At 29.7% G+C, this 25149-nt stretch overlaps 2 protein-coding genes across 2 annotated transcripts in view; one reads left to right on the forward strand and one right to left on the reverse strand.

Annotated features, from left to right (window-relative positions):
• LOC108727552 (beta-2-syntrophin) overlaps positions 1-463 on the forward strand; it is a 50099-nt gene extending 49636 nt beyond the window's left edge. Inside the window, exon 6 of the mRNA XM_018455707.1 lies at positions 39-463. Coding sequence (XP_018311209.1) covers positions 39-131 — 93 coding nt within the window. The 3' untranslated portion in view covers positions 132-463. The remainder of the gene's footprint in view (positions 1-38) is intronic.
• A 1504-nt stretch (positions 464-1967) lies between these two features.
• dachs (unconventional myosin-IXb-like dachs) overlaps positions 1968-25149 on the reverse strand; it is a 32724-nt gene continuing 9542 nt past the window's right edge. Inside the window, 17 exon segments of the mRNA XM_018455708.1 lie at positions 1968-3113; positions 3115-3171; positions 8958-9084; positions 14350-14407; positions 15653-15752; positions 16028-16303; positions 16532-16794; positions 17129-17340; positions 18590-18761; positions 19044-19233; positions 19634-19922; positions 20222-20403; positions 22321-22556; positions 22776-22892; positions 23039-23198; positions 23433-23605; positions 23676-23847. Of these exon segments, the coding sequence (XP_018311210.1) occupies positions 2976-3113; positions 3115-3171; positions 8958-9084; positions 14350-14407; positions 15653-15752; positions 16028-16303; positions 16532-16794; positions 17129-17340; positions 18590-18761; positions 19044-19233; positions 19634-19922; positions 20222-20403; positions 22321-22556; positions 22776-22892; positions 23039-23198; positions 23433-23605; positions 23676-23847 (2922 nt within the window). The 3' untranslated portion in view covers positions 1968-2975.

Here is a 25149-nt window from a genome sequence, read left to right on the forward strand (position 1 = left end):
ATCAGTAAGTAAAAAGTATCGGTTAATTATTATTGTAGGAGTTAGATTTGGAGAGTTGTCCAAAACCAATCGTGTTCGTCCTGCACAACTTCCTTTCGGCGAAGATTCATCGGCTCGGTTTGAGTGCATAGGGACACGAGGGGGCCCTCACAGAGGCCCCCGACTTGCCCCCTCACACTACGAGGTCTGTTACCAGCGTCTTTCTTCATTGAACTCGAAAATAATCACAGTGAAAAAGAGAAAATTAATTTTTTTCTTCGAGAATTCGAAGTAACAAATAACAGAACCGAGACTTGATGAGTCAAAAACATCCTGATGGATAAGAAATGTGAGGACTGTAATCTTTGTCAAAAGTTTCGCATCGCGTGCAGCATCCTATTCTAGTTGCGAAGCTTTGAAATGTGGAAAAAAGAGAGATTCGAAGTGAAACAGTAATAGTATAACAGTTTAGGAATGAGTGAGAATAGAGTAATGATTTGGACAGGATAATGATCCGAGGATTCTCCGACTGGAAAATTATTGAAATCCGCGAAATTTTAATACAATGATAATTTCATTCTTCAAAATCTGAAAATAAAAAATACCAAATATATTAGATACTTAAAGTTTAAAATATTTCAGTATTTACCAATCTGAAACCTTAAAATCTAAGATTTAGACAGTTTAAAAATTCCAAAAGAGTTTGGAAGATTTAGGATTCTTAAGAATCGATTTCATTATTTACAAATTTTATTGTTTGTTTTAATGTATAATATGTCAAGATTTCAATATTTCTGACGTTGAAATCAAAATTTATAACATGTACGATTTTAAAAATTAAAAAAACGGCCTAGCTTTATTAATAAAAATGCAAAAATATGCAAATTATACACATCGTAGAATTTTCGGACTCGGTCCAAAGATTCCAGTATTTCGTCAAAAAGATGTAAGCAAGGTGAAAAGAAGACTGTACATTTATAATTTAGACAGTCCACGTTTAAAGATCTTTATCGAGAAGCTCGATTGCGATAAATCGACTCGAGACGGTCGTTAAAAACTGGGTAACAATCCTTTTCGTCTTTTTTTATTTTCGACGATAATCGATACGAAGCCATCCACCAGACGATATATCGAAGAAAGTACGATATGTGACAAGGACGGAGAAGCGGAAAGGTGAAGAAAAACACCGACGCCGCTGATTAACGCGCCTAAGTAACTAATTTAATTAACTATTTACCTAACCCTAAGTAAGACTAATCGCAAAGAACTGACAGATTATCAATAAGTATTTATTAATCCAGTGTCGGATGTTACATTGCGAAGATTGTAACGAGCATAGAAATCAGATAAGCACGATATGTTTAAATGACTAGAATTCGTTAATATAATACATTCCTATTTTTAAGTACAATTCATATAATTTGAGTTTTGAGAAACAATAGTGTGAAATTGTATCTTGATGCAAAGTATTTCTATCTGCTACGCGCGAGAGAAAATATTTTATTAAATTAATTTTTAATGCAGGCTTTTATTTAACATTTTTTTGTTTAATAACGTTTACAAAACAAATATTTATGATGAGAGATAATGTATGGATTAATTCTCTAATATTATTGCGTAAACATTTTTAATTTAATTAAGTTAATTAAATCCCCTTTTAATTAAATTATGATATTTTAATAGATAGATTTAAATATCATTTTTAATTACATTAATTTATGTCTTATATGTATTAATTTTTTTATTAATATATTATTCATAAACGATATAATGATGTACTGACGAGGTATTTTATAATAAACTTTAGATACATTGACATTGTCTATTTAGTTAACATTCATATAAATTGCCTGTTATTTGGTTAAATTAATTTTCAATCGAGTCTAATTATTATTACGCCTCATTTTTTATCTACATTATTTCTCAAGTATTTTACAAAATAAAACATTTTACAAAACATTTCACATAGAATTTAAGGGTTTCTCTTTTTTTGTCGTTTGAACATTGTGATAACCCTGATCATATGCACGATTGAGACGCTTAGACGAAGCGTGTAACGTACTCGTTACGAAAGTAGGAGCTAATTATAATAAAGACTACGTTTTCACCGTACATTCAGTGTTATACATGGCTAGCTAGAGAGTTCCAAAATCTAATTCTCATTCAAATATCATACATTTGACGTAAACATAGGTACCTACACATCGTATAATTATATTTAAGATTATGTGGTATTATATTACGGCAGAATGTTGAACACCACATTTATGATAGAATTTATTGTAGGATATCGTAATATTGAAAATTAAATAGTATCCGTGTGACATTTAACGTCACATTTCTGTCAATGTAATATGAAAAATGGGATTTTGGCATTGTGCACGGTGGAAACATAGTCATTATTAACAAACAATGAGCCGCTCATTGATGTTTGACCTTCCACTTCCCTCGAAGGCTTGCAAGATACATTCTTTTAAATTCACTTAAGTCTTAAGTAGTAAAACAAAGCAGACAAGAGTAATAATAATAATAATAATAAATTTGTTCATTATTCCGAACAAGTTTTGTCAAAATGCAGATGTGTATATTACAAAGCGGAAATAACGAAGTGGAAGCTGATATTCAATTATGATTAGCACATTTAATTAGTCGGATTTTTAAATATACTTTGTAATAAAAAAATTACACTTGAAAAATTTATGATTGGGCTTTGTGTAAAAACGAGCTTTTCTCGATCGACTAGATTCTCCGTATAACGAAAGAGAATATTACATTTTCCATACTTAAATTTTGTGCGGGGATTTCTGGTCAGCTTTGTTCTCGTCTTTCCGAAAAATTCACGTGCATCGTACGATCGTACTAAAGTCCACGGAGTTGGGAACCTGGAAAAGACTTAAAGAGTTTACTCCCTTGATCTTCCGGCGAGAACTTTCCACGAGATAACGTGTTTCGTTTCGGTAAGACGATATTTATGTCACTCCCCCTCCTGCTCACAGTCAAAGCGCCTCGAGTGAGTTCACGGAAGTTGGAATATCCTGCGCGTTTCTCGGCCAAAATACTTTCTCGGAATTGTACTCGAGAATGGTGAGGCGATCGCCATCGATCTCAGCTAGACAAAATGGAAATATCCTCTTGGCGGCGGTTCCATGGCGAGGCGAGACTCGAGGTTGACTTATATTTAGGATCCTCCATCTTTCACATCAGTGAACGATGTTAAAAAAGAATTCCGATATTTAAAAATTTTTAAGAATTTGGTAGTACCTATCAAGATTTGCGAAATTTAAATCGTATACTGCATTTTTGTATAGTTTTACTTTATAATAGAGCAAAAACACAAAAGTATAATATTTCAAGAATGTAATCTGCTAAAAATAGATGATTACTTTTTGTAAGAAACGAAAAATAATATACGTTGTGCAAAATCGAAGGAATCGAGTGTTAATGTTAAACTATAATAGAAGAACGATTTATTACACGTCTTAAAAAATATTCCACGAAGTTTTATCAATTATTTTGATTTTATAGTGTATAATTTTTTGATCTGACACTAAATGTTTTAAGTGTAATTCATATATTTTTAATATGTTCATCTAAGAACAGTTGTTGAACAAAAATAGAATATGAATCGCCAAAATTATCGCGTTCTGAATTATTATGGCATCGTTTACTTATAATTTAAGTAAAACTTAAAAGGAAAACGCGTGAAATAGAAGGTTCTTTGATCATTCAATGGGCGGCTATTCTAGCTGTTTTGTACGATTCGTATTCTTTAATGCAAATAAATTTAAGGTAGCAAAAAACATCGATGTGTACAGCCTGATTTTTTTGTTTCTCAAAAGCAATAGCATATCTAAATAATTATTCATATCATTGCTCAGAATATAAATGTTAAAAAAATCCATATAATATGAAAGGGAGATAATATAAAAAAATTGCGAATTTTCAAGGACCCAGGACTTTTATTTAAAGGATGAAATTAGAGTATAAAAATTATTGAAAGCTCTAATAATTTATCGAAGGATCTAGAATTGCAATTTTTTAGAATCTGGAAACCCATTTGTAAATTTCACACATAATTTGTTTAAATAAATCTATTTTTAACTTTTTAAATAAAATTTTTAAGTAATTTGCGGGGATTTGTATATTGGACAGTATAAAATTTAGAAGTCTAAGAAGCCACCGATTTATAATACGCTTTTAAGTAAAAGATGAAATATGAATCCTAGAACATACATAAATTAAGAACATAAATTTATATATTTCATTTCTCGAGGATAAAAGTTCTATAAAAATCCAAATCCCTGGAATCGAATCTAAAAATAGATCTAAATATATATGTACTCTTAAGTTTAAAAATTTAGAATATCTGGTTTTAATATCTGGCATTTGAAATTTTTTTACAATAATTTTAAGGACTTTGATGATTTCGAAAACTTAGAAGACTGTTAAAATTTTAATATGTCAATCTAAGATTTACCGATAATCAATAATAATTTGTCATAGAATTATTAAATTGAAACGAGGAAATCAGGCATTTAAAAAGTTATCCTTGACACAAGGTTATGAAAGAATGTAAGAATGGAGGTTTCTTCACAGACTTTTATAGCATATCGTAAGTATATCGGTATTTTATACTTTACCAGACTAGAGATCAGCATAAGTAACTACTGGCTATTGCTCTTATTATCATTTATTTATTTAAATGAATTATTTGTATCGATAAACCATACATACTTTTTTGTATGTAGAAACTTGCAATGGTTTAAAATCGTAGAGTATTTTACGACCAAATTTCTGAATTTCTTCTCAATATTTTTTATATATTTATTCTTGACACAATTCTATTCTATTTATAATAATAATGATAATAATAATGCTAATAATAATGATAATAATGATAATAATAATAATGAGAAAGCGACCTGTAACGGGTGAGCCATCGCGAGGACGAGGCGTTCCTTGCTTTGTAGTATCAAAAGCTACAAGACATACTTTCAAACAATAATGATGATGATAATAATAATATTTTAACTACTAATAGATTTTTATATTATAAATTCTACTATCATGTCTGGCGTGTGTTATAAAAGCCTGTGATTTTCTTTTTCTGTATAAATACGAGTGTTTCCCATCGAGATTGTTGAATGTTGTATAGGGTGGACGTACAATAATAAGATTGAGATTAAGTAGACATATCAACGAAGTCATGTACTATTGATTGTATCCACTTATCACTTCCCGAGTATTTTTTGCGCTTCTCTTCAAACCGGAACGATTTTTCACTGCTTCGTAGTTTGCCCATATTATTTGGATTTATTTAATAGATAATTTAATGAAATCGTCACGATTCTATTAACAATTATTAGATAATTATTTATTTTCAAGGATATTTTATCGATGATTTTGATTTTGATGTAAACTATATTTAATAAAATGTCCTTTAAAATAAATAATTACTAATTGTATCAACAACACTTTATGTCTATCTATATTATTATCCGAGATTTTAAGACTAGAATTAGATTAGATTGTATAATTAAAATTGACAATTAATTGTATTTAATTTTCTTTTACCTGTGAATAGTATCAAATAATTTATATAAATGGACTAATTAATGTTTTTATAGCACACATATCTGGCAAAATTACCTGCAATCTGATGCTATCTGATCTTTAGAATGGAAATTCGCGGAAAATGGCGGCGAGGATATTAGTAGTGAATTATCGCGTCCGTTTTGGATCGATGGAGCGCATTTCGCATAAGCGCGCGTAAGCGACACTGTTAACAAGTTATTAATATAATTATTATTAACAAGCTAAGTTGAACCTCGAGGATTTTATTATTAAATTCGTTCGCGCGTGGAATGCATATTTTTTTAATAATTTATGGTAAATCGTTGAGTAAATGGCGTAGGATGTGACGGAAGCCTTCCGCTTTATTTTCCCTAAGTTTGCAGCAAATTTGTATACTGTTGAGTTACCAAATAAAAAAGTTAGAACAACGAATGAGCTGATATTCTTTATTTCTTAAAATTAATTTATTATGTAATTATGTAATAATAACACAGGACCACAAAAAAATTTTTTTGAAGAGCAACTCAAACTAGAGTAGGTGTTTCTTATAGATTTTAGGTTACTGAATCCGAATTCGTAAGCCATTTTGCTCCATCACGTCCAGCTTTAGTTAATCGAGGAAAATTATGACGAAAAATCTGTGAAAATTAAAACATTGGGGAAAGAATAAAATTAAATATGACATTGAAATGCGGTCGCAGAACTGATTTAAATATATTTTGACCAATTTAACAAAGTGTAAGAAACAACAATTTAATGTCATATTTAACTTTATTCTTTCCTCAATATTTTAATTTTCACAGATTTTTCGTCGATCATATAATTCTCCTCGATTAACTAGAAAACTGGACGTGATGAAGCAAAACGGCTTACGAATTCGTGACCTAAAATCTATAAGAAACGTCTACTTTGGTTTGAGTTGCTCTTCAAAAATTTTTTTTGTGATTCTGTGTAATATAAAATAAAAGTATGAAGGCAATTTTGAACAACTACGTAAGCAAATAATGAAATCATTTTAGATAATTATAAAAATTAATTGATCATCAATTGCTAATTAAAAGTCAAGTTGTATCAACATACCATATGTTTGCATCACATAATTTTTATTTTTGAGAATTGATATATCTTTTTATTGTATTAAAATGTTTTATAATTTTTGATTGTTAAATTTGAATTTTAGAATTAATACAATAAACTATTTTATTTTGATAGAAAGTTTAAATTCTTAGAATTTAAATTGTATCTACTAGAAGTTAATGAAGAAAGTAATAATTGTAGTTGTACATATAAATTCACGCATTAAAATGAAGTGAAGAAGAATTTTTGGATATTTAAAATAAAATATTTTTGCCTATATATAAATCTCGAAGACAATTGATTTCTATATTCACGTTGCAAATCATTTTGATGACTATCAATATTGTACTAAGTATGTGAAAACTCAGACTACCATTTTTAACACATCCTGTATCACAAGCTTCTGGAACGCACCGCGTGATTTACGTGCGGTAAGCCCCGCGAGCGAAATGGAAGAGATCTTCGACCGGAAGACAGATCAGAAAAGTTTCGCGAGGCAATCACGAGACGTGGATATTGGGACTGCCGATAAAAATGACAAAGTCTCGAAACTTTTTGTTCGTCTTGCCGCCCCTCAGCTCTGTGAAAACCTACTTTTGTCGTTTCCAGTCACGAAGCTGCGCGATTCTTTTGAATTTCTTTAGAACTCCAATCGTGCAGTCGTAAATTATGTATCGAAACGCAAAGAAAAGAAGATTTCTTTTAGATTGTATTTACTGCCGCGACTACGATATTGCTAGTTCAAGTACATTTAAAACTAGTGCAACTTCATGTGTTAGAACATTAAGAACGTATAGTATAACTATAAAAATAGTTTTTCAAACATACACATACCGTAGAAATAAATCATTACAGAGAGATTGGATTTCAAGTCTCTTAATAGATTCGAATCTATTCAGATATTTTCAAATTTTTCATAACTATTTAAAAAAACAAAATTAGTATGCTTCCATTGATAAATTAATTTTAATTGATTAAGTGGAAAATAATAATAATTAGTAATAATAATTAATGGAAAAGTTTCTGTCTATAATAAAGAATTTATTAATATAAGAAATAATAATAGTGAAAATCAATCTTTTACTTCAAATTATACATAATAGATATCTGCAAACTTATAAACTGAATTTAAATACAGTGCGATTGTATAAAGTGATGTTCAATGCGGATTAAAAAGGATTTTGGAAAAGCGATTATTTGATCAACAACACAGACATTTCCGAGTGTGTTTTATGCTGTTTATCGGTTTTTCATCTTTGCACGCTTCGTCAAATAGCGTGAATTATCATTGTGCTCGGTCGATTGTATGTCCAAAAAAAAATCGAAGCCGATAAAATGGATCGAAGATTTGACACGTACTCGTCAATACCGTTCAAATTTTTGAGCAATAGCTTTGTCAATTCCTCGCGTTATGGGGGTTACGATATCGGTGCTGTGCTTTGTGTTACAAAACAAATCTAGATATTTGCAGATGTCGTCCACCGCAACAAAAATGGAACGAGTTCTCTTAATACATATCATCAATTTTTTCTAATTCTAATGTAGCAGTATCTCTAAACTAATTTCTGCGTTTGTGTTTTTTTCAATAAAAATATGAAACATTTATATACATTGAGACTAACGATAAGATTTTACGTTTTAAATTAAATTTTAAACAAATTAAGTTTGAGGATATAATAAATATTAAAACACTGGTTTTAAATTAATTTCAAGTAGGAAAATTTTTTTAGAGATTTCATTTTGTTTGTTTCGTTCACACTAGTTTTTTCATACTAAAAATAAAAAATTACGATTTACATTAATGTCGTAAACTTCACTTTTATTTCAGCAGGTTTTATGCAAAATACAAAACAAAATAATATCATGTAATTTCTTTAATTTAAATATTTATGCGTTATTATTATCATGCAGTTTTAAATGGAAATTCTTAGTCTAGAAAACGTAGTTTTAATTTATATAAATAATTCATATAAATATTTAATTCTTATAATATCTTGGCGAAGTACACGCTAAATTTTATAGATATTTTTAAGTTTCCTTTTTTACATGTATTTTTTTAAATATGAAAGTTCTAATATTTTTCATTAACTTTTTACTTTCGTACTACAAGTTGTCATAGATAAAATAGTGATACGTACTTGCTTTGATGTAATTGAAATTATAGCTTAGCCAGGTGTGATGACGATGCTGGAGGGTGATGTCCGTGTCGGTTGCGGTTTTGATACAGAATTTTTGTAACGATGCTGCTTGTTTGCGTGTCGTGATACCCAGGGAAAAGGGCGCGATCGAATTTGAAACAAGCGCACTCGCCGACATGTACACGTGACCAGAGCCGAAATAACGTCGACCGCTACCATTTGCATTTCAATCGGCCGTCTATCGTTCTCCAGCATGCCGTTGCAATCGCCTTGCAGGACGTCCGGCCTTTCGACACATTTATTGCGTTCGCTATAGCTGCTTGCTGCACGAGAAATTAATCTTGTTATGCTCAACTTTTGTATACGTGTATAAATGTTATATTGGTTATCTTTTTGAGCTCAAATAAGATTTATATTTAAAACTTTTTTATTTTTTATTCTGTAGAATGAAGACAAAAAGTTTTATTTTTCTTGACGTTTCATTTACGATACAGACCAATCTGTATTAAATTACCTCATTATCATCAATATTTATCTTGATGTATATTTAGAAAAATATTTCAAATAGCAGCATGGGAGTAAGAAATGGAAAAAAAGAACGAAGAGAACAGGGTGAAAAATTTAATGTTCACGATATTATGCAGTTTTTGATTGGAGTCTCGCGAGAGATTCGCGAATTCGTTCTTACGTTTCCCGACGTACTACGGAACAATCGAGCTTTTGTGGCAAGTTCGAAAGCTTGACGGCTGCACGAATTGGTTATTAAAGGCGAAAGACGATGCACCTGCCGCTGCAACTCTCGTTGCACAACTTAAGCTGTCCGTTGCAGTTGTGTAATAGTTGCAGTAGACGAAATAAAGTGTTATCGTTAAAATGTAAACTACTCGAAAATTACTAAATTATATCAAAATTAGAAAAAATTGTTTATTATTCATTATAAAAGAATATAATAGCATATAAAAATATATTATAAGCTTATATGAAAATTCATATATTCGAACTCAACGTACTTCTAATCTAATGTGCATATTTCATAAATGCAGGCATAAATTAACGATTTAAACAATTGTTAGAGAAATATATAATAAATAAAAAATATTGTAAATTGAAAATTGAAAAATGTTTCCTTAGAAATCACTCTGTATGATTCCAATTGATTTCTCGTTCTAAGGTGTCAGAGTCGATCGTAGAAGTCCTTCGTCTGTTAGGATTTCTTGGGATTCTCCCGGCGATGCCGGAAGCGGGTCAGTCGGGTGCATTCGAGCGGATCGCGACGGTCGAACGACGATGTCCGAGGCATTGCGATTCAATATCGTTATCTTCGTAGCTTTCACAGAACGAGAAACACATATCTGCGTCGTGCACGTTCCGGCGCGGCGTTTGGAATCCCTGACGTAGAATACACGATCCCGTTCCTCATTTCTAGTTTTGCTCCTCTCGCTTTCTGCGAGAATTTCGTGTTTTCTTTCTCCGAGACGTACAATGTATTCCGTTGATATAACTTATTCAGAAGAAATTTTTGGTAATACCAATTTGGAGAGTTGAACAATATATTGCAATTAAACTGAGATTAAATTTAAAATGATTAAGATGATAAATAAAAAAATATTATTCTTATATTTTTAATATTAATATAAAACACACATGTTTTCTTGTTTATAATAAATAATTTACTAAGTAGATATACATACATAACCCCCCAGTCTTGTATTATTTTTAACTTTTAGTCTCGAACTTGTGAAACATCAGACTAGACTTAAAAAAATATTTGAATAAAGTATAAAATATTATTTTGTATAGAATGTTCTTATTATATTATTTAAAATAAATCATTTCTTTAAATTTATAATGACAACATTGATAAGCTCTAAATAATCTCTTTTCTTTTATTTGAAAATCGCGTGTGTTTCTAAAAAATGCATCCTATTATATATTTAATCGTCGGTTCCGTGTATTTTAATTAAAGTTTTTAATTTTTTATTATGTTTCTTTAAAATTTCAACAAATGTTTTTCGTAAATATTTGGGTATGAACCACTGTGAGCTTACATTTTACCAGTTTCTGTAAATGCATGCACGTCAACGTCGGAGCTGCAAGGCCAGCTTAAAGATCTGTTTACGTAAGAACACAGAAGAGGAACGCGACGCTTCTTCTCTATCTGCCGTCTCGCTATAAAGCTCCTTTCGTTCGTGAGATGAATTCCGCGGTACGTGTTTAGCGTTGCACATCAAAGCCAGTGCATTCCAACATACAGGTAAGCTCAAAACATACTCGAGATCCTAGAATTTCCAATTTCTTCGAATTTCTACTTTTCTAGGTAAGCAATTCTTTACATCAAGAGAAACACAATTTTCTTTTATGTATGTTTGCAAATCTACAAATTTGCACTAGTGTAATTTCCTCTTTTATTATTCAAAAATAAGTCTTTAAAAATTTAAACATTTATCTAGTATATGAAGAAAACTTCTTTTATAGATCTTATTTTCCTGAAAAAAATGTTTAAGTTTTTGCATTTTATTGGATATTTATTTTAAACGTATTTATTGTTTTATTGTTCTTATTTTACAATTTGTTTTCAAATTGTAATTTTCTTGCTTAAATTTTATTCCATTATTTATAATAATCGATTCAATCTAGTAATGAACACAACCATGTGTAGGTATATGTCAGAAACAGAAAAATAAAAAAATATATAAAAAAATCTAATTTAAATTTATTTTAATTAGATTAAAAAAATAATAGCGAGAAAACTGGAAAAAAAATTCAATAACATCCATTATAATTACCCTTTTTTCAAAGGAGTACGAGGGTCGTTTAAAAAGTTTTGAGCCTCAACATAAAGATGGCATTACTCGTCAAAATCATTCTGATACTACAATCGTACATGCTTTGAAAGATATTTATGAAAATTGTAGCCATTGTGGACGCTCAGTTGTTATTTGACAGTCGATGTCAGTGATTTTGTAAAAATGAAAAAAATCGAATATACATTTCCAAGGCTCTGTTAGAGCGGTATAAGCGAAACGAGTCCGATTTTTTGCGTCGATTAATAACTTATAATAAATTGCGTCTACTTTAATCCTATAAAAGGATTTTTTATTCCGTTTAATGCGAAGATTTTTATACGACTGTAATGTGATAATTTGATCACATCTCCAGCATCTCCTTAAAAGAATAGGAGCATCGCTGGGAAAAGTGTATCGACTTAAAAGGAGATTATGTTAAAAAATAAAACTGAATTTTTGATCGAAAAAATACTTGTTTCTTGTTAGGCTCGAAACTTTTCAAACGACCCTTGTATAATTGATTTTTATATTCTTTGATACACAATTACTTATATGTATATATGTATATATGTATATGCATTATATTGCTCTGATATCTGAAACCACACTCTTGATTCAATTAAATCTTTATATACAGCTTCGTACACCTTTCAAAGGATCTATATTAACATACTTGATGTTAATTTCTAATTGATTACTCTTTGATTCCTGAGTTTATTCTAGAATTGACGAATTAATGAGAATTATATATCTACAAAATGGATCTTTCTGTGGTGACAGTACCAGATTCAGTATTATAACTATAATTATTCATAAACTAGCATAAATCTTATAGATATATTATTGCGGCAAGTGTTTTCTAATTAGTACTAAAAATTTAAAACAAATACTATTGGTAAAAAATATGATAAAATCATATATATATATATATATATAAGAGAGAGAGAGTGGGGAAGTGAAAAATGTGTATATTCTATATATTTATATAAGTTACATGAATAATCCGTAACCTGCAAAGTATACATATAATACTCATTATTTTCGAAAATATTTCTACATATAAGTCTATAAAGTACTTGATAAAAATAACTGTAAGCACTATAAATATTTCAGTTATTTTAAATAAAATATTTTTAATAAAATATAAAGAAAAAGTATTAAACATATTTAAAAAAGTTATGCGTTTCGTTTGTTTATCTTCATGTCTAGATCTAATGTTAGTTAGGTAGAGGTTGCTCCTCGCCCTGATGAAGTGAATTACAATATTCATCAAGCGTTGGTATTTTAGCAATGAATGTAGATACCGTGGAAATAAAAAATACAGGAAGTATATATAACTTCTTTATAAAAGGTACTTTATAAAGGTGTAGAAAAGTGTATCAAAAATGTTATTAAATATATTTGTTAACCATTGGAAATACATTGTCAATAATTATACATATGATATATATACTGTGAAAAAGATTAATTGCTAATTTATTAAAAGAATTAGACTGTAATTATAATTTTATGTAAAAATATTATAATTTATTAAAAATGTTAACTTAACATCTAGTTAAACCGATCTTCTTCAATCTCGTATATACTTTTTAATATAAACCACAATCACAACTCAAAAACACATATTATTTCGTTTGACTTTAACTTATTATCCTTGCATTTTTGGCTTACATTTTTCTTATCAGGTACCTTAGACTTCTTCGCGAGAATCTTATCTACATGGAAGACGAACAGCTTAGGGTAAGTCAGTATGCCGTGTCTGAAATGAGCGATAAGCACGGCCGCTGTGACTTCCGCGTTAAGCTCGTTTAACAGGAGGTGTAATTAATTAGAGGACCAAGTTCACTGTCCTTTAGAGCTGACTCCACCGCGAGTGATGCCGCCGGCGCTCTCTTAATACTAATCACCTACCCTAACTTTTGCCGGCGTACTCTGAGATGATCTTATGGCAATTAATTGGCAGACGGGAGACGACAGGAATGATCGAGATCAAGCAAACTCACATGGAAAGTGTGTACAATAGACAAAAGTTATACAGATCGAGCTCTTGAAGAAGATTTAATAACTTTATTTTATCAATCCTCTATGGCCAAACTTATTTTCTTTTTAAAAAAAGTATGATAAATATTCATTTACAAAAAATAATTACTAATAAGATCAAACGAAAATAATGAAATAGACTTTTGAAAGAGCGATATTATTATCAATCTTTTAAGCTTATTTAATTTATGAGTAAATCAGTTGAAATATATGTACGAATTCCTTTTTCCACGTACGTACATATTAACTGATCTATTTTTAAATTAAATAATCTTAAAAATTAATAAATGATACCGCTTTTTCAAAAATCTATTATAAACTTTATTATATTTTATTTTATATATTATATATACACACATATAGTGTGTGCGTGTGTGTGTACATACATATACATATGTTTACTTTATCCAGATTTTGCTCTAAATTAGTTCATAGAGGATGAATAAATGTAGAATAATATAAGAATATTATTTATATTAGAAATGTAGGAGTAAAATTATAGTTTCTTTTTACTTTTCTGACTATTTTTATACAAGTATTTTTATAAAGAAATTTAATCAAATATAAATTTTTTGAATTATACGAAGAAATTAATATTATAAATAGCTTTTTTCAAGTCTTTAAAAGTGGAGTCAAAATAAATATTATTATGCCACTAAACATTAATATTACAGGGTTTCAATTCCATGAATTGATACGGCACATGTAGTGTAGTATTATTATGCTCTACAACAAGATGGCCTCGTCTGGGCGACGCACCTATGACTAAAACTGTTTCTCCTTTCAATAAGACTACTTCACCTTCGCCCTCTTCTGAAAATTATGTATTAAATTATACTTAGAAAAACATTCTTTAAAATGTTATTATATTATGTAATTAATCATATAATTTTGGATATAAAATAAAAATTGAAATTAATAATTTAAAAGTCCAGTGTTTGAAGTTCATTAAAAATATGTATATATCTAAGAATTAATTTAGTATATTAATAATATAGGGTAACTCTGGCAAATACGCCGCGCTGGGATTTACGCCGCAGAAGTCAGAAAAAATAGAAGGAGTAGTGGTAATTTTCCCTACTCTGTTACATGACTTTATATTATATTAGTATTGTGTTATGATTTCAGCTTCTTACTGTTAATATTAATGAAATTATTGTGAGTTGAATCGATTTGTCACTGCAATAAGTAGCGCCATCATAAGTTATAATCTATATAAAATGATCACTGTAGGGCGTGTAAAAGACTTAGTGGTTATTTCGTGATACATATGTGTAGAGGAATAAGTAAAGCATGTTTTATAGCAAAATATAAGTGCTTTGCTTTTGTATTCTTTGTTTAGTTTGTTGTTTTCCCACCTGTTTGGGATATACGGCATTTTTAGCGGACGGGATTTATGTCCAAAGCATACAAAGTGCGCAGATTGAATTCAGTGTACTAAATGCAATAAATATATTACATGAAATATATACCTCATGTCATAACACTTGTAACATATGTAGGAAGATTGTAATTATTATTTATTACTTCATATACATATTTATCATTCTTATTCCTTAATGAAAACTTTATAAACGCATTTTATAAGTTATTGTGTCATTTTATGTCTTATTTATAAGCATTTGTAAATTTTTCATGAGTCGTACATATCCCCCTCACCTCTATGAGTAGCTATATATCCCATCCCTGTGGGATAGACGGCAAAAATGTAAGGGTTTCAAAAAGTTCATTTCTTAATACGAAAAATAAATATTTCGGATTTTTAATATTTTTTTCATAGTAGTAGACAGTACAATGTTTTTACTGATATAGTTCGTTTACTTTAAACATAGTAAATAATACGTAATAAATTAAGTTTTTGATAGGTGCGGCGTATATACCGGAGTTACCCTATTTATATTAATTGTTTAACCATTTAATAAAGAAATAAATTAATATTAGTTAATATTTTGTAGTCGTAACCAAATATTATGTATAGTCGTAACAAAACTATTTATGTACATTTTTATATTACATTAATGCTTTACCTTCCAAACTATTTTAAATGACATTTCCTACCTGGAAAAGGCATTTTCATAATCCTGGTTTGCGGATAACCAAGTTTTGTGTTTCCGGTCACGGTGTAGGATCTACTAGGAGGGACAGGTGGCGGCCGTTCCTGTATGATAAAAGAAGGATTATATTAAGTTAGAAAGTTTTCTCTTGCAACATTTTACGATAAATTTGCGCAAAATTTGCGATTATAACTGAAATACTAGTATTAAACGCTTCATTATAACATTTTATTATCTCATATAACATTTAGATTTAAAAATATATAATCGAAACATAAAAAGAATATACTAACACATATGTATAAAAAGCTATATATTCTTATATTTCTTTGAACTGTACATTTTTCTCTTTGTGAAATCATGTTATTTCGGTACTTACTAAATCCAATCCAAAAAGTGTACAAGTTTGTTGGATCATCTTCTGATCGGCGCATTTCTCCGAAGGATCGGGAGGAGGTGTGCCAGCGATTGGTTGCGGTCTTGGACGAGTGCCAGTTCCAGTTCCTGTACCAGCAGTGACATTCCTCTGAACGGTTCCGGTATTGGTTCCGGTAGGTGGTTGTTGAGGTTTCTTCTGGCCAATGCCACATGTTACTCCTACGGTTGTTCTTCTCAAAGGCCATCTCTTTCGTACGCGCCATCCTCTCCACGTAGTCTGGAAATAAAATTAAAATAAACTTAACTTAAAAATTCCATTTTTCTTCTTCTAGATGTAGAGACAATTAGATTAGGTATAATAAACACCTCACTCTAGTCTCAAACATTATCTAACAAAGTTTTAAAAATAATTATTTTTATTAAATGTTGAAAGAGAAAAAATTGCGTTTATATAAACAATGTTTAAGAAGAAATAGCGAAATTGTTGAAAATACGGTATGTTTACCTGAATTGCTGTAGCAGCTTTTCTTCGTGTTTCCGCCCGCAGATTTTCGAGCTGCTGTCTGATACCTTCGCTGAGAAAAATATGCCGTTTGCCGACAGCCCAGCTTGTGCTGGCGCCAAACTTACTCTTTAGCTGCTGCGCATTTTGTAAAATCAATTTCGTGTCCTCGACAGCCTGCTCCTCGGCGCGACGCAGTTGTTTGAAAGGTGCGATCAACCTATATCTCGCATTGAAGGCTTTAAATCGCATCCTATGCGGATATCCTATATGAGCCATCATATATATTAGCTTCAATATTATACCGTATAATTAATTTTGATTAAATAAAAGTGCTGTTTTTATTCAAATAAAATTATTTTTAATAAAATATAAAGAAAAAGTGAAAAGTAAATATTTTTATTATTAATTTGTTATGAATTAATCATATGTTATATAAGCATGTTACATATTTGTAATTATCACATATTATCTGTTTCTTTTTTACTTTGATTTATTTATCGTGATTAAAAATTTTTTATTATTATTAGACGAATAAAGATTTTCTTAATAAATTTGAATGTTTTCACTTGATTAAAAGAAAATTTTGCGCTATCTTACCTCCCGCCATAAGGTTTACTGTTTCCAGAACCTGCAATGAACGTATTTGGCGCATCGTAACTCCCCTGTCGAGGTGCATTGGCGTCTCGGTGCTATTGCTACGGATGCATCTGACGAAGTGCGGTCTAGCATGGACAAGGGTCCTCAAGAGATTATCTAACCTCGTATGAAAGTCCTGTGTCAACGTTGATATTGGCTCGTCTCCATTTAAACTGTGAAGAATAACTTTTATTTTTTTCTGCGCTAATTTCTTTGAAATTTAATAATCAAATCGTCACGGTTATAATTAGAGGAGGTGGTATTATGGTCAATGTATATATTGTGGCCTTCCTTAATATCTCCGCTATTATATAGCGAATCCTAATGATTATTTATGAAATTATTATTTCAGTAGCTCGCCGTTACACCATGACGCTAATATTACCAATACTCAATAAATACAATATAAGCACTTATTATAACGCATTTTTACTTTCAAGTATTTCGAAACGTTTCTGAGGTACATTTTAGCATTTAATTACACTTACTTCCCCCCTCAGTTTTCTTAAACTTGAACGTATTATCACATGAATATACGTATTTTTGAGTGTGTTATACATATGCTATTTAAGCATATTACTTGATTGTATATATTTTGAGTTATGCAAATTTAAATAGCATGGCATTTTGCTAATGTGGCCCTCTATAGGTATTGATTACTCACGACCTCTTTTTTTGAGATTTTCATATTCAAATAATTATTTGATAATCAATTGTAGTTCTACTGTTAATCTATAGTTTATATTACGTGTACTATTTTTAGTACTGAGATTTTTAGTACTGAGCAGCTTATATGCAGAAGTTATGTAAATGTATATATTGTACATTCATTTGAATACATTTTAAAATGTTTTACTTTTTTGTTAATTCTGTAACCAAATACTGTTTTCTAAACAAAACTAATATTTTAAGGCTATATGGAAGGCCATTACCAACTAATTTTTTTTTCGACTCATTATGCAGTGTCGCAACATTTTTATTAATAGTATCCTAAGTAATAAATATTTCGTAACTTTGAATCCAGAATCGATTCAACAACATTTTAACGAATGTAATTGTCAATTTTTAAACTTAAATATTGATTATTAACATAGTTATTGTGTAAAATGTAACTGGGGTGCCATAATACCTCCTTCTCCTCTACTAATAAAAACGTTGATCATGTTTAAATAATTATATTACAATGTAGAAATTATTTGCATACATTTCAAGTTTATCACTAATGAAGATGTTTTGATAATTACAACAATCCAAATTTTTGCAGAAAAAGAGAGAAAAAAAATTATCTGAAATCAAACGTGAAAAAAATGATTTCTTTGATAAGTAGGTATATATACATCGAAATATTAATATTATTTATCAAAATAAAATATAGTGCATCAATTTTTATAGTAATTTATCGTTACATCGATGATTACTTACAGATCGGTGTGAGAAGTTGGTGATATTCGAAAACTAACACCCCTAGGTACAGTATCGCTCGCGTATAATGCTTTCAACTCACTACCGAACAAGTGAGTAGCAAATCCGAAACTGCAAGTATGTTTGTAGAAAACTGCTACCAAGTCATCAGGGACAACATCCTTATTTGTATCTTTAAAAATGGAATGGATTGAATGTGATGATTAACCAAAGAAGGGTTTATTCATTTAAATTTATGTGTAACAAATAAGAGAGTACAATTATTATATAATTGTAATTTACTCTTATTGACATATATAATTATTATATTATATTATATTACATAATATATTTCACATAAATTGTTACACACTGATATTATCATGCTAATTATTAATTAATTGTTCACAATATACAATATTTCACAATATTCTAGAATCATTATTAAATGCAATAAGAGAGAAATTTTATGTACCTAAGAAGTCTGAAGTGTCGTAGGTGACTCTTCCTGCAAAGTGCTGAATACCGAAAGATCTACAGTCAACGGTCCTTGGTTCAAATAACCGAGGATTTTGCTTGTGCTGCACCTTCACTTTGGCAACGTAACTTTCTGCGGTTCCATGTATAGAGCCTTCCACATCTAACATACTTAGCAATCCGGTACGCTGTAAATAAAATGACACACACACCTAATTAACACGTACATAATTAATACATAAAACAAACACACCTTTATAGAGAAATTTCCTAGGTAGCAAGACAATAGATGTTCAAGACGATAAATAACATCAGTTTGCTGTCTGGGTTAATAATAAAACTAAAGAAACGTAATATTTTTATTTAAATAATACATTTATGTGTTTAAAATATAAAAATATAAAAAAACTTTGCATTTCCTGATTTATTAACACTATTATTTTCCGTACATGAGCACAATATCGAAAAATACAAGAATTAACTGTTTGTATTAGTAGTTAATTTAAGTTTATTTGAAAATGGCGCGAGCGTAAGATATTTAAATAAGCAACGATTACTGAATTATTGTCTTCGATACAAAGGACTTACCAAGGAAGAAATGAGATCAATGCATGGCACGTTGTCGACATAGTCGACTTCGACGTCGCACCGGATGCCTTCATCACGACAACTCTCGATGGAGCTCTTGAATATGTGAGTGTTGTAGAAGTGCTGCATCGTCTCCGCGCAAAGATTGATGCAGAGGTGCTCTAGCTGGCTTGGCTTAGGATCTTCAAATCCGAACATGTCCAGGATGCCGATGAAGCCGTCCGTGGCGTGTCGCACGGCGTTATTCAGAGCAGTCATACTTCTGGATCCTGTTCCCCCTGAAAAATCTCTAGCTTAATTTTTTTCTATACACACACATAATAGGAAGTTTATGTTATGATTCTAAAATAATATCTAACAATAAGTATTATTTAGAAAACTGTACCAATCTAAATAAATTAAGTTCTTCTAAGCAAATATTAACTCTTTCAAATTAATTATTTAACTCTCAATTGTAATAATCATTCTGTTCATTTTATTTAATAATATAGCGTAACAAGACTGTATAATAATATCATTTAAAAATTATTAAATCACAATCAAGATAATACATAATAAATTTGTTGTAATGAGTGTTATAATAAAGACCTGCTGAATGTAGAGGCATGTTGGCTAGTAACATCCGCTTGGTTATGAACAGATTCATTGGAATCCGATGAGAGGGTGCCGAGAGTCGAACCAAGTCTCTTCAAGCTGTTGGCTCGTCTCACTATCGTAGCTACAGTGCGGCAATAAAGGGCTTTTGCCAGCGAATCCCTGGTCATGTTAGACTGCATATATAAACATTTTTTATTTCATTATAATATAATATTCACTGTAATGTTTACAATGTTAGGCAATTTTTTGCACATTTGGTCTTTATATTAGGGTAAAGTGGGGCTAGTGTGTGACACTTTTTCTTTAAATTATAAATCTTCATACAATTATGATAAATTAATAGTAAATGCTTTAAAACGTTGCATGTTCATCTGGCTCAATAGTTAAGTACTTATATATATATATATATATAAATCCTTAATATCTCCTAAATAAGAAAAAAATTACGTTAATTACATGGATGCAAAGTGGACCAATATGCCCCATCTGTGGGGCATATTGAGTATCCTCGAAGGATTAGTTGAGTCATGAAGATAATCGTTTAATGAGGTTATATATTATTAAAATCAAGAAAGGATTATGTGTATATTAATCAAATTTTTATTATTTGCATCTTAAATATAATAATTTGTAATATTCTTTCTTTTTAAATGCTTTAATTGACAAAATTAGAAAATCTTTACTATTTATAATAATAATTAAACCTAAAATATATGTTTAATCGTTAACATAGAATAAAAAGGATAAAGACAGATTTCATTTAAGTAGCTGAGTTTATAAGGTTAGTTATGAGATACTGGCCCATATCGGTGTGTTGACTGAAATACCTTTTTATAACTGAAAAACCGTAAATAAAAAGCAACTTAAACATTAAAGTTAAAAAATACGATAATAACTTATATCCAAAAAATATATTTGATTATTACTAATTGCTTTAATTATCATGTAGATCGAAAAGAATACTCACCTAATAATCTTAATTTTGATATACAAAAACGAAAAAGCGCACGTATTTGGCTGTTGACAACCGGACACAGATTATTGTATTAAGGTATCTCTGTCTTTGTGCTACATTACGCAAGCATAGACGTATCTATACATATTTTAGTTATTTAGATATTTGTATTTGATCAACTTGCCCCTATGCTCAAATAGCCCCGCTCTACCCTACTCAATTAAAAATAAGTTTGTAACAGAGAAAATGTGTGATTTCTTAAATGTTTTTTTAAATTACATTTTGTTTAATAATATAGTAAATAAGAATTAATCGATTAAAACATGAGAATATATAAATTAAAGATAAAAGATTTTCCAACTATCCACATTAAACCTCATTCGCCATTGAAGAATAAAGTTATTAAATAAAATATTAAGTAAAATATTAAATTACATATATGTATATAAAATATCTTGAAATAAAACTTTTGCAATAAAGAGAATCAGTGTTTTATCTTTTAATTCAAAAATTATAAGATAAAGTGTTTATAGAAAAATTAATTTAGTTTATGCAGAAATCCGACATACGTAATAATCCAGATAATTAAAATCTCAAAATTAGAATGCAAGAATTGATTTAAGAATATCACTATTTAGAATAATTTAATATATTTGAAAAGTATAAGATCAATTTGCGTGGAAGAATTATCTACTCGTGAAAGAAGGTTTAAGATTTATGTAATTGTGTAACTGAAGAATCTAATACAAGAAAATTGTATGATAAGTACAATAAATTTGCGAATGTATGTATCACGTTATGAATATTTAATTGACGCACCAACATCCGCGGCTCACACATAAGCATTTTAGTCGTATTAAATTTATGGGGCCAGTAACATAAAAGTATATATATTGAAAATAAATAATGTAATTTCGTTACAATGCAATAGTAATTTTAAATTATATAAAATAAAATTGTAATATATTATTTTAATGCAGAATTTAAATATTTAGTGTCTCAAGAGTCAAATTTGTGACTTTTTGTTAGAGATTCCGAGATCAAAGAATTTCTTGATCCGCAAATATTAATTTACAACAAGATGGAACATTACTTGTCACTGTTTCATCTCATAAAGTAAGTCTGATAGCACTACCATGTTGGCGTCGCAGACAGATTTAACGAGCTGGCCGCGCGCATTATGAGTCCTCGAGGTGAGCCCTCTTAATAAGGCTGGCGGAGGAACTCCCAGGAGTGTAGCTACAGAGGATAATTCGTTCTCACCAATTACTCCAACTTCCACACCAGGACCATCTGTAAAACCGACGTTTCCAAGGATGAGCACCGCTGCTAGGACTCTCACGACGTCCAAAAATGGGATGCCTAAAACGCCTGGGGAAAAATCAAAGATAAAGTATCATGGATAAAAATCATGAAAAACCTAATGTTTCTTTTGTAAAAACTATAATCAATATTAGAAATGAAAAATTAGTAAATTAATTTTTTTAAATTTAAGTTAATTTAATTATGTATCACAAGAAGATTTATTAAATCAATGAACATTCTTAAAGTTAAATTTTATATTGCTTTTTCCATTTATTAATTACGTACCTAAACAAGCTTTCCACGCTTGAAATCGAATGGCATCTTCAGCTTCGTCTTGTCGCGTATCGCCATGTTGAAGATACCTCAAGTTTTTGAGATTATATCCCTCTAAATTTAATTTAACTGCAAAAATTATCTAGGGTAATTTATATCTCAGCCCATAAATTGTTATTAATTGTTTTTGATTAATAGTTACGTGATATAATTTTATTATAATTATTTGCATTAATTATAATATATTATAATATTATTATAATTAACTGCATTACCTCGCTCATCGTGAGACAATCCAGCTAACATCTGATAAAATATATGATAGTTCTTTTCGTCTGACAACGGTCTGATTACCCTTGTCTGGTCTAAGAAGTAACAATGAATTTTTGTTCTGTATAAAGCACCATCCGTCACCTGAACCTCGATGAAATGGCCCTAAAGAGATATAATAAAATTGTAGTTATAATTTTTACACTAATTATTATTAAATAATGCTGTTCTTACCATTGTCATCATATTTATTGTTTTTTATCATATTGTTGTTCATAATATTTCTAATATTAATATTTTGATGTGTCTAAATTCTTTTTTTATAATCCTATTTCTCTTCTCTTTTTCTCTTGTCTTCTATTTTCATCTGTCTCATACATTTCGAAGTAAACTACTTACTATCCTTGAGCTCTCCGAGTTTGTGGCGGTTTTCGCTGAGCCCAAGGATCTGAGGACCGTGAAGGCTGCCGCTAGGTGTTTGAAAGCGTCCGTTTCCGGTCCGCCGCCGGCGACGTCGAAGAGTTGCCTAAGTAATAGCATCGAAGCGTACGTTTTTCCGGAACCACTTGTCCCTGCAGAAGAAGTTCTAGAAATCTTCATGTTCGAAAAACGAAAGAAGATGGAGTTTGTTAAGAATCTTACCAGAAAGAATAATCGCCTGCGGATACCCGGTCTCCGATTGCTGCCTTACGGCTTCCTGGACGACCTTGTTCAATTGAGGTGCTAATGGTACCGACCTGGTGCTCGTTAAGGTTAATGGATTTCCAACGTCTGTATAAGGATTTACGCAAACCAATATAGGACCCACGTTTGTCTGGAATAATATTTTCATTTTTTTCTTAAATGGACCTGTTATTTAATCAATTAAATTATTTATGATATTATTATTATTATTATTCTTAATATACACGTATGTCGGAACATATTTAAAGAAACAATATATTTGAGTTTCTGGCTTTACTGTTAAATCTATAGTGTCAAATTTAACTTAACGTGAGTCGCCACTGCTCTTACTCGATCATATAGTTATTTTATACTATACTATATATACTAAAACAATAGTTATATTTGACACTATACAGTGTTAAATTGACACGATATAGTCAAATTTAACTATCGTTTTGGTAAAAGTAATAATATATTTAGTAGGAGCAGTGACGACTCACTTTAAGTTAAATTTGATATTATAGATTTAACAGTGTCCTTTTTATATCTAAATAACAAATTATTTCTCTTGTTAATAATAATTAATTTATTACAAATGTTATAATCTTTTTATAATAGGTATAGAATAATCTTTACAGAAGAAAATAAATCAACAATTACAACTTATTGAAAATTTCAAATATATGTTTAAATTTCTTAACATTACAATAAAATTTTTTATTTGTTTAAAGATTTATATTTGTAGTTAATTAATATTCATAAATAATAATTATAACGTAATCAATTTACAATCAATCTTTAATCTACGTTTATAACTGAAAAAAATGTATAGTTATTATAAATAATTTGTTTTTTTTATAAATTATATATTTAGTTGATTAAAGATATTGATGAAGAAATTCTTTAAGTTTTCTTTTTAATATCGAAGTTCAAGTCTGACAAATTGTATAGTGAATTTATGTAAGTATATAATCAACTTGCTTTTTGCAATTGAATAAGGTATTCAACCAACCGCAATCGACGAGAAAAAAGATCTTCACTTGCCTGCAGAACTTAGATCAGGGAGAAATCAAGAGTTTCTCAATAAAACGCCTAAACGAGGAACAGCCTCAAAAAAACCGAACCTTTCGTATAAAAAGTCGATAGCCTGCTGTACGAAGAATTGTCCATCATGATGAACGACATACGAGATGAGATATTGTGGTAAACACCAAATTTCATTTACAACTAAAGAAATCGAGTAATTAATGTTTTAACTAAATTTCAATTAATAAATTAATAAATTGAAGATAAAATTTATGTTCACATTAATTAGTAAATTTTTGAATTATATGTATGTATTCATACATATATCTTTTTTTAAATATTAAAACATAAACATTAAGTTTTAAAATTAAAAATATTTCCAAAGTAATTCAAGCAACAATCATCGTTGAAAAAGATCATGATT

This window comes from Mycetomoellerius zeteki, unplaced genomic scaffold, assembly GCF_001594055.1.
Source record: "Mycetomoellerius zeteki isolate Tzet28-1 unplaced genomic scaffold, Tzet1.0 scaffold506, whole genome shotgun sequence".
Classification (NCBI taxonomy): Eukaryota; Metazoa; Arthropoda; class Insecta; order Hymenoptera; family Formicidae; genus Mycetomoellerius; species Mycetomoellerius zeteki.